A 15240-nucleotide genomic window follows, 5' to 3' on the forward strand; every position below is an offset into this window, starting at 1 on the left:
TTTACTGTGTTAAAGGTTGAGGTTCTTCATAATTATGTAACTTGCTGATAGTTTATTATTTTGGGGCAATTTCCGTATACAATATTGGTCTGAGACTAGGCTGTGAGGATGAAAATTACCTTGAAGTTTCGCTACTTAAATGCTTGTGTGCTTAATTACAGTGAGTGCATTCTGAAGCTTTAATTACTGCAATGAATTTTTAATGGTTTTAAAATGTGAGTGGGAGCTATTAAGTAACTTGTTTTTTTAGTTTAGTACTTGGGTAGTCAGTTAATCCAGCAATTGAGTTCTGGGCTCGTTTTGCTCCGAGGATATGAATGTCCTTGAATATCAATCTACCGGATTGTCGAATCCCTGTGTAGCCGGGCCACCCCCACTGCCTTTGCCGGAGTGCAGTTTATTTTGGGAGATTGGCCTTCCCTTTGCATCTGTTTCAGTTCCATCACACAGCCTTGTGCTTGTTTGACCTGTGAGCCAGTCAGAAGTTGCCTTCTGGTACAGATCTGTTCCCCACGGGATTGTCGAACCCATTGAAGACTCGATGTATTTTCCTGCCATTTCCTTCATTGTCCTTTTTTTTTTTTAATTATAAATGAAATATATTCAATGATGGATAACCATTGCTGCTCAGTTTGTTTTAATTCTTAGCAATCTGGACGTCTCTAGTATTTATTGCCCATCTCTAATTGCCCTGAGGGCATCGGGAGTCGGGCAAAGAACTGTGGAGACGCGTGTAGCCGGACCAGCTGAGGAGTTCGATCCCTTCCCCCAAGGACAGTGAACCAGTGAAGAAGGAATTCCATAGAGGAAATAAAGAGAAACGGTTTCCAATGGCTGAAGGGTCTATAACCAGAGGGCGCAGATTGGCAAAAGAGCCAGAGGGAAAAAGAATTTACGCAACGAGTTAGGATTTGGAAAGCACTGCCTGATAGGGTTGTGGATACAGATTCAGTAGTAGCCTCCAAAAGGGGAATTGGATAAATACTTGGAGAACAAATTGTCGTGATAGTGGGACTAACTGGATTTCTCTTTGATAGAGCTGGTGCAGACTCGATGGGCCGAATGGCCTCCTCCTGTACTGTACTATTCTATGATTCCAAGGGGCAAGACCGGCCTGGCTCAGATTGTAAAGGTCACAGGGTGTAAGCTTGTTGCATGTGTTTATAATCTCCCAATACAACATGGGTTCTTCCCCAATTTACATTTAGGGCATTCCCATTCTAACACTGCAACCTCTGCTAATTGTAGCACTATTAATGATGATGGAGGCTTCGAAAAACACTGGCCCAAAAAACCCCTCAGCCTTGTTTTAGATACTTGCAGAACCTCGAATGCTTGCATTCAAAACATATGGGACATGTTTCGCTGCAACGTTGCATGGGTTAGTACTTGGAGCTTCCCACATGGTGAGCCGCTGGCTGCAGCTGATTCACTGGATGTGAGCACGAGGACAGGGGTGCTCAATTTGGGGAGCACTTGAGTGCGTTTATCTTCCCTCGACTCCACATGTCCTTCACTAATCCGTGATCAAGAAGGTGGAGAAACCTGCTGCCAGGCTTCTGGCAATGCCGCTTTCAAACTAGCTAGTTGGGGGCCGTTTGTTTCCCTGGTTTAAGGAACACAAAGTTCCTTTACCTGCCTCCCCTGGTGGAGAGGGGGAAATTGAGCAGTATTATAAATGTCACTCTAAACCACAGTATGCCTAACCTCCTAACCCCACCATCACAATACTCCCCATCCCTGCACCTCCCCAAACCCAGCGTCACCAGTCAGTGGCTTAAAGAGAAGGCTAAACGCTCCCACGCTCTGTTTTAGTGTGGAGTTATCCACAGAACAACCCACTTATAAGGGACTAATCTCAAGCTAATTTAAAACCACATTAACAAAACATTCAGCTGGATTACAACTGACCCTTGATACCACTTGGTTTTGCGGCGTTCCAAATGTGGTGTTTTGAGCATGGTGCAGTTTATATGAACTGGTTTTCACTGGTGTGTACTGTTGACTTCCAGCACGTCGGCAGCGTAGATAAATGTTTACCCCGTGTGTGTGTTGAAGATTTGACAGACCTTTGTGTCTGGATTTATGCACGAGGCAATCCAATTCCCCTCCGTACCTCCTGTGGTCTGTTAGTGCGTACCTTGGATATCACATTAAAAAACACCCTAATAGTGTGATATATAGTGGATTGATTTTAGACGCATTTAATAAAAGGCTGTAATAAGCCGTTGCATTTTTTAAGGGGGTGATTCTGTGGCCACTTTGGCCTCTTACCGTTTCAGTTTTTCGTCTCTTCCACTCCTCTTCCTTCTACCTCCCCCGCCTTATCTCCCCTCCCCACCTACCCCTCCTACCCCTCCAGCAGTTTGGGTGGCGCAGTGCCTCCCCTCACAGCTGATGGCCCTACTGGAAGTTTTCATGGATTATGAAAAGAGTGATCAAAACTGATTCAAGCAAGTTGTTCTCTGTGTTGAAGTTTTCAAGGACTAGGGGGTCACAGGTTGAATGTCGGCATTGGGCATTGAACATATGATCGGAGGTCAGGCAGCACTTTTTTTTTACCTAAGTAGTAAGATATGTGGGATAGGTTAGCAGGGAAGGGAATTGAAGTAAGTGACAAATAAATTCAAGAGACAACTGAATGTATCTCTGGGGAGAGGGGTGCAAGAGGGATTGAGGATATGTTGCGTAACGGGGTTGATCAGTGGAAAAAGTGACTGACTCGTTTGGCTAAATGGTACTTTCTTGTTTCTAAGATTTCCTGCTCTAGAGCCTAACGCCAAGGCTCAACATTTTACATGCACATTCGTTCTTAAGATGGTGGACGTTTAAACTTTTGTGTGAGTGTTGCAAATTCAGGTCTGCAATGGATACCTTGGCGAATATAGAATCACAGACATTTACAGCACGGAAGGAGGCCATTTTGGCCCATCGGGTCCGTGCCAGCCGACCAAGAGCGCTATCCAGCCTAATCCCACTTTCCAGATCTAGGTCTGTAGCCCTGTAGGTTACAGTACTTCAGGTGCACAGCCAAGTATTTTTTACATGTGGTGAGGGTTTCTGCCTCTACCACCCTTTCAGGCAGTGAATTTCAGACCCCCACCGCTCTCTGGATTAAAAAAAATTCCCCTCATTGCCTCTCTAAACCTTCCCCCCCCCCCCTCCCATTACCTTAAATCTCTGCCCCCTGGTCGTTGACCCCTCCGCCAAGGAAATCCAAGCCCCTCATAATTTTATACACCTCAATCAGATCTCCCCTCAGCCTCCTCTGTTCCAAAGAAAAGAGACCCAGCATCTCCAATCTTTCCTCTATAGTTCGCTGGTGTTGGTCGCTCATGTAAGCTGTTTGAGTGTGTTACTTTTCTGGCAGTCTACTTGTACTGTTGTACATGCCCTCCCCCAAACAACGAAGGTGGGGGTGGGGGGGAAGAAAAATTAATAATTGCGTAACACGACCCCCCCTCCCCTGGTCCCTCAAGCAAATCTTCTACCGTGATCAGCCACTGCCCCCAAACCAACCTGCATTTCCAAGCCATCTGCCCAGTGATCTCCCTCCTTCCCTTTGCTGGTCCGAACACTCCTCTCTTTTCCCCCCCCCCACCTCCCCTTAAATACAGAGGCCAATGCATGCAAGTAATTTATCGATATTCGAGACATTACACATGATCCATAGTCTGTGGGGAAACTATATCAAAGCTAGCTCATTAGCACCATAACTTCCTATTGACTCATACCCACTCATTCCCTCACCATCTTCCCCCCCCCCCCCCCATATAGAAACTTGCATGAATACACTATGCATGAAAATATATTTAAAGGACCTGTATGTCTTTCCCAAAAATGTTGTAGGACAAATGATAAAACTGACCTTCCCCCACCACAGGTAACACCCACAGTCTTCCCTGGCATGTTCCATTGAAAGTCACTAATAGCTTAACCTTGTATTTTAATGTAGTAAAAGGTCTCAAAAAGTATTTCGGAGGCAGAAGAAAAATGGAGACTGAAGAAGTACGATTATCCAGCTGCAATGTATTTGCTTTACAAAATGGAGAGGTGTGGGTGGGGAGAGAAGCTGCCCAACCTTCTGATTACGATGGTGTGCCTTTCATCGGTGGGCCTTTGCCAGCTTTTGTCGATGATTGAGCAGGATCTTATACTGGAGCTTTGCTGATTCAGCAATTGTGCAAGTGAACCAAATCAAACTTTTAAAATGCACAGCTGGCTTTGGGTTATTTTTGTTAGGTAAGTGTTGTGTATGCATGCCTGTTTACGGTGTGATGACTGTAACACTATTATGCAACACTGAATATACCCTTACACTGGACACACCTTGCCTGTACACCAGGGGGTGCTGCTGCTGGAGACCTAAGGGTTGCCTGCACACGGCAGGTAACCCAGTATAAAAGGGAACTCTCAGCTTGTTGTCATCACTCAGGAGCTGCAAATAAAGGACTGCAGGTCTACACAGTTTAAGTATCATACTCTGCCTCGTGGAGTCATTACTAAAGGTGCCTACATATACTACAGTAAGGTTATTAGGTTTTTGGAACAAGGCAGGTAGATAGAGTTGCAATACAGATCAGCCATGATCTGATTGAATGCGGAACAGGCTCGAGGGGCTGAATGGCCTCCTCCTGTTCCTGCGTTCCTCAGTGAGTTCTGTCGATGGGTTGACTTATGCGCTGATATTTGAAATCTGGTTTAATTGTGGGAGACATGTACTATTTTAAAAACAGGGAAGTCTTGCTACGACTGTACAGAGTGTTTGTGAGACCACACCTGGAGTAATGCGTACAGTTTTGGTCTCCTTATTTAAGGAGGGATATACTTCCATGGGAGGCAGTTCAGAGAAGGTTCACTAGATTGATTCTGAGATGAAGGTTGCCTTATGAGGGAAGGTTGAGCAGGTTGGGCTTCTACTCATTGGAGTTTAGAAGAATGAGAGGAGATCTTATTGAAACGTATAAGATTCTGAGGGGGCTTGACAGGGTGGATGCAGAGAGGATGTTTCCCCTCGTGGGGGAATCTAGAACTAGAGGACATAGTTTCAGAATAGGGGGCCGCCCATTTAAGAAAGAGATGAGCATTTTCTTTTCTGATCTGTGGAATTCTCTACCTCAGACAGCTGTGGTCGGCTGGGTCAATGACTATATTCAAGGCGGAGATAGACAGATTCTTGAAAGATAAGGGAGTTGAGGGTTATGGGGAGAGGGCAGAGAAGTGGAGTTGAGGCCAAGATCAGATCAGCCATGATCTTATTGACTGGCTGAGCAGGCTCGAGGGGCCAAATGGCCGACTCCTGCTCCTATTTCTTATGTTCTTAGATTAGGAATTTTGTACAAATTGGGTAGCTGTAGATTTTAGTATGGTCATCAAATTAGCAACAGAAATTGTGTAACCAATTTTTAATTTTCTTGCAGATTTTGAGCAATGCCCGTCTTTTCCTAGAGAACCTCATTAAGTAAGTATTGCTGTTTTTTTTTCTTCATACCCTTGCAGGGGTTGATTTGTAAACAATTGTTAGATATTCGAGGGGGAGGACATCAATAAAGGGTCTGAACTTGGGGGTTGGTGTTCAGCTCGAGTTTCTGTTCCCAATTCAATGCACAATGGAAGCTGTGGAATCACCCTATCCCAGGATGCTCCACATCAACCCTATTTATTTCGCCACTGGGCTCAAAGTTTACAAATAACTATGTGGGAGGAAGAGAACAAAACTTCTCAAACCCCCCCAACCCCCTCCGTAAACTACCATAGAAAATCTAGTATGTAAATAACTGAGAAGCAGGATTGAGGAGTGTGGAAACGGGTAAAAGTACTTGAATCTAAAGTAAATATAGCAGGTTCAATGATCCGATTATCTGTTTTAGTTGTTGGTTGAGGGATAAACATTTGCCAGGACACTGGGAGAATATCCCTGCGAGAAAGGGTGTGCCGTTTTAACCCCTTATTCCCTTATCGGTTAAGAAGCTGTATGTCTCTATCTTAAATTTATTCAATGACCCAGCTTCCACAGCTCTCTGAGGCAGCGAATTCCACAGATTTACAACCCTCAGAGAAGAATTTCCTCCTCATCTCAGTTTTAAATGGGCGGCCCCTTATTCTGAGATTATGCCCCATCTTGCGTTCTCCCTGGATGAATCAAGTACTAACTCCCCTTGTCCCGTTAATGATTCCAGGGCTTTACCACCACTAATTGTTCCACACATCAGTCCATCTTTGTGTGAAGCGGAATTTCCTGATCTCCATTCTAAAATTACCTGTTGCTAGTATTAATTCCTGTCGCCTAGTCCAATTACGAAGTTTAATTTGAGGTAATATTCCAGGTATATAGCCTTAATCTTCTATACAAGATCCCATCTCGGACACCTCCATTATAGGATGAAAAGCCCCAGTCTCTCCCGTCTTTCTTCACATCTCTGATTTCAAACCTTAGGGTTCAGCGTCATAGAATCACAGAATCATGGAACAGTGAGGAGGGGAGTGATAGACTTCAAGAGGACAGACAGGCTGGTGGAATGGGCGGGCATGTGGCAGATGAAATTTAATGCAGAAAAGTACAACGTGATACAATTTGTAGGGCTACCGGGAAAGGGCGGGGGTGTGGGAAGAGTGGAAATTCTCCTGCAGAGAGCCGGCACGGACTTGATGGGCTGAATGGCTGCCTCCTGTGCCATATGATTCTATATTAGTACAGCACATAAGGCGGCCATTCGACCCATCGAGTCTGCGCTGACTCTTTCAAAGAACAATCCAGTTATTCCCACCCTCCCACTCTTTCCCCATATCCCTGCAATTTTTTTCTCCAAGTATTTATCCAATTCTCTTTGAATCTGTATCCACCGCCCTATCGAGTAATGCATTCCAAATCCTAACCACTTGTCGCCTCTGGCTCTTTTGACAATCACCTTAAATCTGTGCCCTCATTATTGATCCTTCAAATCTTATTCACTCATTACATAAAATAGATCGACAGCTAGATTCTCGTGGCTCTTCTCTGCACTGCCTCCAACATTTCAGTGTGTCTCACTTTTTGATGACCAAAGCTGCACTTGGTATTTAAGGTGTGACCGAACCCCAACACTATCAAGTTTGGTCATGAACTCCTCTGACCTCTGTTCGACTATCCTGGCCGTGTAGTTCAACATCCCATGGGCTTGGTTGATTGTTGCTCTGCATTGGTTTAGTGTTGAATCTATTAAGACGCCCAAGCGTCTTTCAACTTCATTCTTGGCTATTTAAGCTCCATTCAGGGAGTGTGTGTATTACCTATCTACATGCAGCAGTTTAGACTTGACTGCATGAAATTTCATCTACCGTTCTGACCACCATCACATTTTGTGCCACTCTCTTTCCTCCTTTATGACTCTCCTTAAAACCGACCCCTTTAACCAAGCCTTTGATCACCTATCCTAATATTCCCTCTATCTCCGCTTTGAATTACCTCTACTTTTCTGTGAAACGCCTTGGGGTGTTTTTCGATGTTAAAGGTGCTATATAAATAGAGGTTGTTGCTGTTCACCGCATTCCGCTCCCTCCAAACCCACTGCCCTTCTAGTTGGCTCTCATCTGCAAATGTGAATCCAGGTCATTTATGTAAATGAGAAACTGGGATCATACTGCACTTTCAAAGCTGCAGTGTAGAGTGAGCAGCTTGCACAATGATCACTTCGCTGCAGACACTCCCTTTGCCTTCACACTCCAGAAGCCCATGTTTAAGCATTTTCCCAGCAAGCTGCAATAAAAAGGTGTGATTGAAAGCCTGTCAAAATAGAGAGCCGTGCAGTAAACACTTTGCTTAATGTTAGTTAGCATCTCATCGGCTTTCCCTAATGTACTTTGCAGTCAGTTAATTGTGCTTGTAAAAAAAACAATCATCCTTTTGTTTGTGGGGGGGTGGCCTCTCTTTATTTCTTCCCCTCTCCCCCCCCATCACTCCCCTCCTTCCCCATGCATCATAAAATAACTTGATTGGCAACATGGCAAGATGCTGTTTTTTTTTAATTGCATTAAATTCAAATTTACTGCCTATCCCTCGTTGCCCGAGACAGTGGCGCTGGGCCACTGTGGCTTTGGTACAAATGGGTGGCTCGCTGGGCCACTTCACAGAGGTGGTACTGGTGTCGCGTATCGGCCAGACTGGGTAAGGATCAGTGCTCCTTGTAAATATGTTTGGGGCTACGCGGACCGTTCAAAATAGCGCACATACACGGCCTTTCTGATTAAAAGTTGGCTGTGCAGGACCTTCATTATCGGTAACGACGTCGTGTTTCCTTCCCTGAAGGACAGGAGTGAACCAGTTGGGTTTTTACGACAGCTGCCTGGTCACCTTTACTGCTACTTTTTATTTCCAGATGTTTTGAATTCAAGTTCTCAAACTACCATGGTAGGATCTGAACTCACTTTCTCCAGATTATTGGTCCACAGCTCTGGATTACAGGTCCAGTAACATAACTGTTACGCGACTGTACCCATGTCATTAGTTTATGTAAAGCTAAGAGCTCCTCGGGAGGTAATCTTACCATATGCAGTGAAATTGTCTGGGCAACGGCCCCTGGGTGGAAGCGGGGGCTTCCAGGCTGGAACAAATATTTCATTTTGTTTGGGGAGGGAGGGTGGGGGGGAGTTACTGAGTGTGCCAGCTTTTAAACTCTTAAGTTGCAATAGGGCCGTTACCTCAAAGTTTGACCTGAATTTAATACAGAAAATCACTTTTTAAAAAAAAAACTTTTACCAATTTTTTAAAAAAGTGATATTTATCCTTTTTTTTTAAATTGCAGGTATGGTATATTAGTGGATCCGATCCAAGTAGTCTCGCTGTTCCTGAAGGATCCCTACAGTTGGCCTGCTTTGTGTCTTATAATCGGTGAGTATCCCTCATTGGGGAAGTGTCTTGTTCCTCTGAGCCTCTTCCACTCCCTCGTGGTTTCCAGCCCTCCAGTGGTTAAATTAAAGTCGTTAAGTTAAAGTCATTTGCCATTGGTTAAGCTCAGAGGAATTCTGCACTGACAGCACTTCGCTGGTTTAGTTCTCGTTTCAGCACGACTCACTGAGAATGTTTAGAAGCCAGAACGGCTCATTGTCTCAAGCCCATTTAACTTGTCCACATAATGCTCTTTTCTGATAACTTACTCTACAACTCTACTAACCTTCTTACTGCCGATCTCCTCATTTTGAATTTGTTCCCTGATGTGTTCTTCGATTTAAATTTCTAGCCCCTGAAATCCTCTTTCAAAAGTTAAAGTTGCGAGTGGTTCGAATCCAACTATTATATTCACATTGTACTCGCCGTTCCTATTATATAACTATGTAATCTCCTCGCCCTTCCCTCACCCTGCAGTTGGTGGATTAGTGTTTGTTTTGGGGTTCTACCTCATGCCTTGCCTTCACTAAGACTGACAGATTTTGTGTTTAGTGACTGGGGAGGAAGTGGAACGGTAAAGTGAAATGATTGGCAGCAAAGGATGGCGTTACTGTCAGTGTATCATTTCACCCAGATATTCACTAGTGTATATCGTTCTCTCTCTACTTACTGTTTGTGATTTAACAGACCTCTTTATATTCCCCAGTCTCGAATGCTTTTGTAATTGTGACACTGCAGATTGAGAGGAGAATGGCTATGGTGAGTTTGTAGTTTTCTTTTTCCTGAAGGATAGAGTGCACCTGTGTTTCCATGTTTGGTTAGAGTCATTAGTGCTGGTGAGACTACCGGAGAAGCTGCCTTGTAGAGCTGGACAAACGGGTTCCCTGTTAGTTGGGGAATGTTAGCCGCCAACATGAGTCACTGCCCTGTGTCGAAGCAAGTCAGTCCTCTCCGATCAGATGCCTGAAAAGCAACAAGTCTTGCTTTAGCCAATCTCAATAACAATTTATATTTATATAGTGTCTTTAAAATAGTAAAATGTTCCAACGCACTTCACAGGAGTATCTGTTCTAAAACTGTCCAAGTACAGTTCCACAGAGTATGGACACCCCTCCAGTACTTTCCCCAAATGGCCATTGTTCATTGTGTGGAAACCGTGGCCGTGAATGTTGACATGCAGTTTGACTGTGTGGGGGCATCGCAGCTGAGCTTGATCCTGTTCTTACCCAATATCCATGCCGACATTTTGAGGCAGGATTACTAGAAAGCAATCAGGAGGAGGAATCCTGGTCATTCTTTCTCTTTCCACAACCAAATCTCCCTCTCATCTAGTGTTTCGGGCACTTGTGGCCAATCATAGTACCCATCAGGGGTACAGTAGCATAATGGTTATGTCACTGGACTCGTAATCCAGAGGTCTGGATTAATCTCGAGATGTGAGTTCAGAGCCCACCACGGAATTTAAATTCAGTTAATTAAATCAATCTGGAATTAAAAAGCCAGTATCATTAATGGTGACCATTAAATTACCGGATTGTCGGAAAAACCCAACTGCTTCACTAATGTTCTTTAGCAAAGGAAATCTGCCATCCTTCCCGGTCTTACCAGACACACAGCAATGTGGTTGACTCTTAACTGCCCTCTCAAATGGCCCAACAAGCCAGTCAGTTGTACCAAACTGCTACGAGAAAGTCAGCACTATGGGAGTACCTGCACCACACGGAGTGTAGCGGTTCAAGAAGGCAACTCACCACCACCTTCTCACGGGCAATTAGGGACGGACAATAAATGCGACGTCCACATCCTGTGAACGAATAAATAAAAATGTTTTAAATCCCTTGCCGTTTGCCCAGGCTACAGTATGCCAAGTGATTATGGTACTGCACAAGCAGCCCAGAGGTCATGAGGTCAAATGCTAGTACAGCAAGCTATGAAATTAAATTCAGTAAATCTGACTATCTGTGGGCTGGAACTAGACCAAGATAACCATGAAAACTGCTGGTTTCATTAATGTCCTTTAGGGAAGGGAACCTGCCCACCCCGACCTGGTCCGCACATGACTCAAGTCTCCACAGTATGTGGCTGACTATTTGTGCCCACTGACGAATCCTAGGCACCACTCATTTGTACACTTGCTACAGTTCAAAAGAAGGCCCACCGCTACTTTCTTGGGGCAACTAGGAATTGGCAAGAAATGCTTCTCTTGTCAGTATCGTCCATATCCTGACATAATAACACTAGCTCAGAGTTCAGCAGCACTGTCCGGGTATTAAATCGGGAACCTTCCCGATCTGTGGCTCAACAGAACCGTAAGAATAAAAATGATTTAAGATGCATATTCTGTGTGATTGCTGCATTTAATCTGAATCTGTGTATAAACCGTTGGGGTGTGACGTGTAAGTTATGCATCCTTTGCTCTTTATTTTAACCACTCGGCTTGTCGCTGCCATTGTTTGAGCACCTGCCTTTCTAGCAGGGGTAGGTTTTGAATAACATTCCTTCCGTGTGCTGCAGGACACAGCCAGAGTAGGTCAACTGGACACACCAGCTGTGTGGAAAATTCGGAGACCCTGCGGAATACAGAGCATCATTCCTGGGAATCTGGTCGCCCTGGGATAGGACAGCGGCGGGGTAAAGGAACGGGATGGGATCAGTGCTTGCATTCTGATCACGTCCTGAAAGCCTCTAATTCTAACTTCTCCGCGGTGCAATAAGTGGGAAGGCTGACACCTGGGCTCCATTAAATCCAGGCAACGTGCTCAAAAACTGCCCTGTCCAGTGGAGAACTTGGCAGGTGGTAACCCCTCCCACAGCCCTCTTTCCTCAGCAAACTGCGATTGTTCCAGATCAAAGTATTCTGTGTCGATTGTATTCTGATAATTTGCAAGGCTGGAGTGGTAGTGCATTGACACTGTATAGAGAGGTGATTTTATTCTGATTTTAACCCGTCACAAGTGCAGGGAAACCTGAGATTATTTAGCTTCAGTAGATACCCAACCGCGCACAATTTGCAATTCTTACACCGGATATATTTGTATTAGGGACTTGTAAACTAGTGAAATGACTTAACATAACTCATTTCACAAGATCCTGCTAATTTAATGTTTCAGTCTGGATTCGAACCCCAGTTCCAGAGTGAAGCGATGGTACTAAAACCCATTATGCCACCCAATCCTTTTACTGAGTAAGCATCCCTCAGTATTGTCCTAACGCCTCTGAGTTTGCTGTGCTATGGAACTACCTGCAGCTAAAAAAGTGGACAGCCTGCTCTTGGGCCTCGTGCTCTGCAATCAGATGCTGCAACCTGCTAAAGGAGTGTGCCAACCGCACTTTCTGACGACTTCTCCTTTCCTCATCTTGTGGAAAGATACTTGCCTGCATTCTGTGTCTCCTGCAACACTAGACCAGCGTTTCTGGATGCCCTCGTACTTTTCAAATTCCCCGTATAGTCTTGGTGCTACAGTGTCCTCTTTTTTTTTGGAAAACATAATCCTATGAAATACCCTTGCTGCATGATGGCTGCTTTTTTTGGGGGTGTGATGGGAGGGAAGAGCGATGTAACAAGGGAAGCAAAATAGGAAAATTAAATTAAAGGTCTGTAGATCCCTGAGCAAGAAAGAACTTGCATTTATGTAGTGCCTATCAAGACCTGGATGTCCCAAAGCGCTTTATCGCCATTGAAGCGTAGTCACTGTATTGTAGGGAAATGTGACCAGATCCGACAAACAGCAATGTGATCTTCGGTGCCATGGCCAACAATTTATCCCTCAACCAACATCACTAAAAACAGATTCTGATCATCATCACATTGTTGTTTGTGGGAGCTTGCTGTGCACAAATTGGCTGCCACGTATCCTACATTGCAACAGTGACTACACTTTAAAAGTACTTCAGTGGGATTTGGGACGTCCGGTGGTTGTGAAAGGCGCTATAAGAACATAAATAGGAGCAGGAGTAGGCCATTTGGCCCCTCTAGCCTGCTCCGCCATTCAATAAGATCATGGCTCATCTGATCCTGGTTTCAACTCCACTTCCCTGCCTGCTCCCCATAACCCTTGATTCCCTTTCAAAAATCTGTCTATCTCCACCTGAAATACATTCAATAACCCTGCCTCCACAGCTCTCTGGGGTAGAGAATTCCAAAGATTCGCGACCCTCTCAGAAGAAATTCCTCCTCATTTCTGTTTTAAATGGACGACCCCTTACTCTGAAACTATGCCCCCCCCTAGTTCTAGATTCCCCCACGAGAGGAAACATCCTCTCTGCATCTACCCTGTAAAGCCCCCTCAGAATTTTATATGCTTCAATAAGATCACCTCTAAGTATACTAAACTCCAGTGAGTATAGGCCCAACCTTTGTGGTGGCAATCTCGTGAGAGTCAGAAGATTGTGGGCTCAAGCTCCACTCCTCTGACTCGGGCGAGATAGCCACCACGGAGACGTGGCTGGCATCTAATGCGTAATGGACTGGGGCTGTATTCTTCACGTGGAGCTTCTTCTGAAGGTACCATCACAATTATAAATGTTGCCACTCAAAGCTTATTTCCTGCTTAGGAATCCAAGATTTGAGCTGTGGTCTCATAGCATTGAATCCTATCACGGTAGTTTTCTGGGCTATCCAAACACTCATTGAACACATGCAGGGAAGTCTGATTATTTTTTTTTTAAATGGTCCTAAAATGTGTTCGGCTTGTAATTATGATCACGTTGAGAAGAAGTCTATCCTTGACCTGTTGTTGTTGTTTCTCCCCCCCCCCCCCACCACAGGATGATTTGTCTGAGAGGTTTGGGCTGCTCTTGCACACACTTAACCTGATCACGATTCTCTTCTTCCCGGCAGCGGTTATATTAATGGTCACCTCAATAACTCCAGGTGAGCACAGGGGACAACGGTTGGGGGATGGGGGGGGGGGGGGGGGTGGAGGCAGGAAAGAGGCCCATCTTACTTTAACACCATTTGAGAACCCACCAAATTCGGTTTTGGATTCTGTGGAGAAGCCCTGTCATTTGAAAAACTAATTGCCACAAAACAACCAAGCCATTCCAAGGATAGTAATCTTTCATTCAAAGTAACTGCTCTTACCTTTGTGTATAACTACTAGAGCGAGAGAGTCGATCCGTTGCGAGGATTGAGTTTGATCATTTCGGGCAACATTTCACAAGGTCCATGAATCGTACTTCCTTCTCCCTCAGAAAAAGGCTCAACCATTTCTGGAATTTTTGACAATGCTAATCCACTGACATTCGGAAAGGTTGTTTGGTCCATCGAAACTGACCCTCACCTGTAACATAGCCAGGCTCACAGCTCGCTGCATTTTGAGCATTTAAAAAAAAAAAAAAAAAAAATTTGTTCCTGGGATGTGAGCGTCGCTGGCAAGGCCAGCATTTATTGCCCATCCCTATTTGCCCCTGAGAAAGTGGAGGTGAGCCGCCGCCTTGAACCGCTGCAGTCCGTGTGATGAAGGTACTCCCACAGTGCTGTTCGGGAGGGAGTTCCAGTATTTTGATCCAACGACAATGAAGGAACGGCGATATATTTCCAAGTCAGGATGGTGTGTGACTTGCGTGGAGATGGTGGTGTTCCCATGCGCCTGCTGCCCTGGTCCTTCTAGGTGGTAGAGGTCGCGGGCTTGGGAGGTGCTGCTGAAGAAGCCTTAGCGAGTTGCTTCAGTGCATCTTGTCGATGGTACGCACTGCAGCCACGGTGTGCCGGTGGTGGAGGGAGTGAGTGTTGAAGGTGGTGGATGGGGTGCCAATCAAGCAGGCTGCTTTGTCTCTGAACTGACCAATGACACACAAAGGATTCATTTGTTTTTGAGGTATTAGAAGCAGGAGAGTTGCTGCGGCTCGAGGCTGAGATGCACAGTGGTTAAAATGCAATTTGTGGAGGCACGAGATAAAGGACATTTACAGTCTGGCAGCTGAGTGATGTGCGATTGTGGTATGTAAACAGGTTGGGAGTTGACATTCTCTTGTTTTGCAGTTGGTGCTGTGATGGCCCTGATGTGCTACACCATCCAGTTCCTCAAGCTCTACTCGTACAAGGACGTAAACCGATGGAGCAGGGAACTGAGCAGAGCCAAAGTAAAGACGCTGTCGAGGTCTATGTCAGGTGAGTGCGTAAAAAAAGTTGCGTTTATATAGTGCCTTGCATGACCTCCGGACGTCCCAGCGTGCTTTACAACCATAAAAACAGAAAACACTGGAAACACGCGGCAGGTCAGGAAGCATCTGTGGAGAGGGAGAAACAGAGTTAGCGTTTCGGGTCGATGTCAGTTCATCAGAACTGGGATACTTTTGAAGTATAGTCCCTATTGTCCTGTGGGAAACGTTGATCCAACAAAGGTTTCAAGTAGGGATGCTAAAAGTGTGCTCTC

The 15240-nt window shown here is 45.1% G+C and overlaps 1 protein-coding gene across 2 annotated transcripts in view; it reads left to right on the forward strand.

Annotated features, from left to right (window-relative positions):
• LOC139264773 (diacylglycerol O-acyltransferase 1-like) overlaps positions 1 to 15240 on the forward strand; it is a 155605-nt gene that overhangs the window by 102123 nt on the left and 38242 nt on the right. For both annotated transcript variants that reach the window (XM_070881889.1, XM_070881891.1), the window contains exons 3-7: positions 5421 to 5461; positions 8781 to 8866; positions 9570 to 9622; positions 13631 to 13736; positions 14847 to 14975. In XM_070881889.1, coding sequence (XP_070737990.1) covers positions 5421 to 5461; positions 8781 to 8866; positions 9570 to 9622; positions 13631 to 13736; positions 14847 to 14975 — 415 coding nt within the window. The remainder of the gene's footprint in view (positions 1 to 5420; positions 5462 to 8780; positions 8867 to 9569; positions 9623 to 13630; positions 13737 to 14846; positions 14976 to 15240) is intronic.

This window comes from Pristiophorus japonicus, chromosome 5 (assembly GCF_044704955.1).
Source record: "Pristiophorus japonicus isolate sPriJap1 chromosome 5, sPriJap1.hap1, whole genome shotgun sequence".
Taxonomy (NCBI): domain Eukaryota; kingdom Metazoa; phylum Chordata; class Chondrichthyes; family Pristiophoridae; genus Pristiophorus; species Pristiophorus japonicus.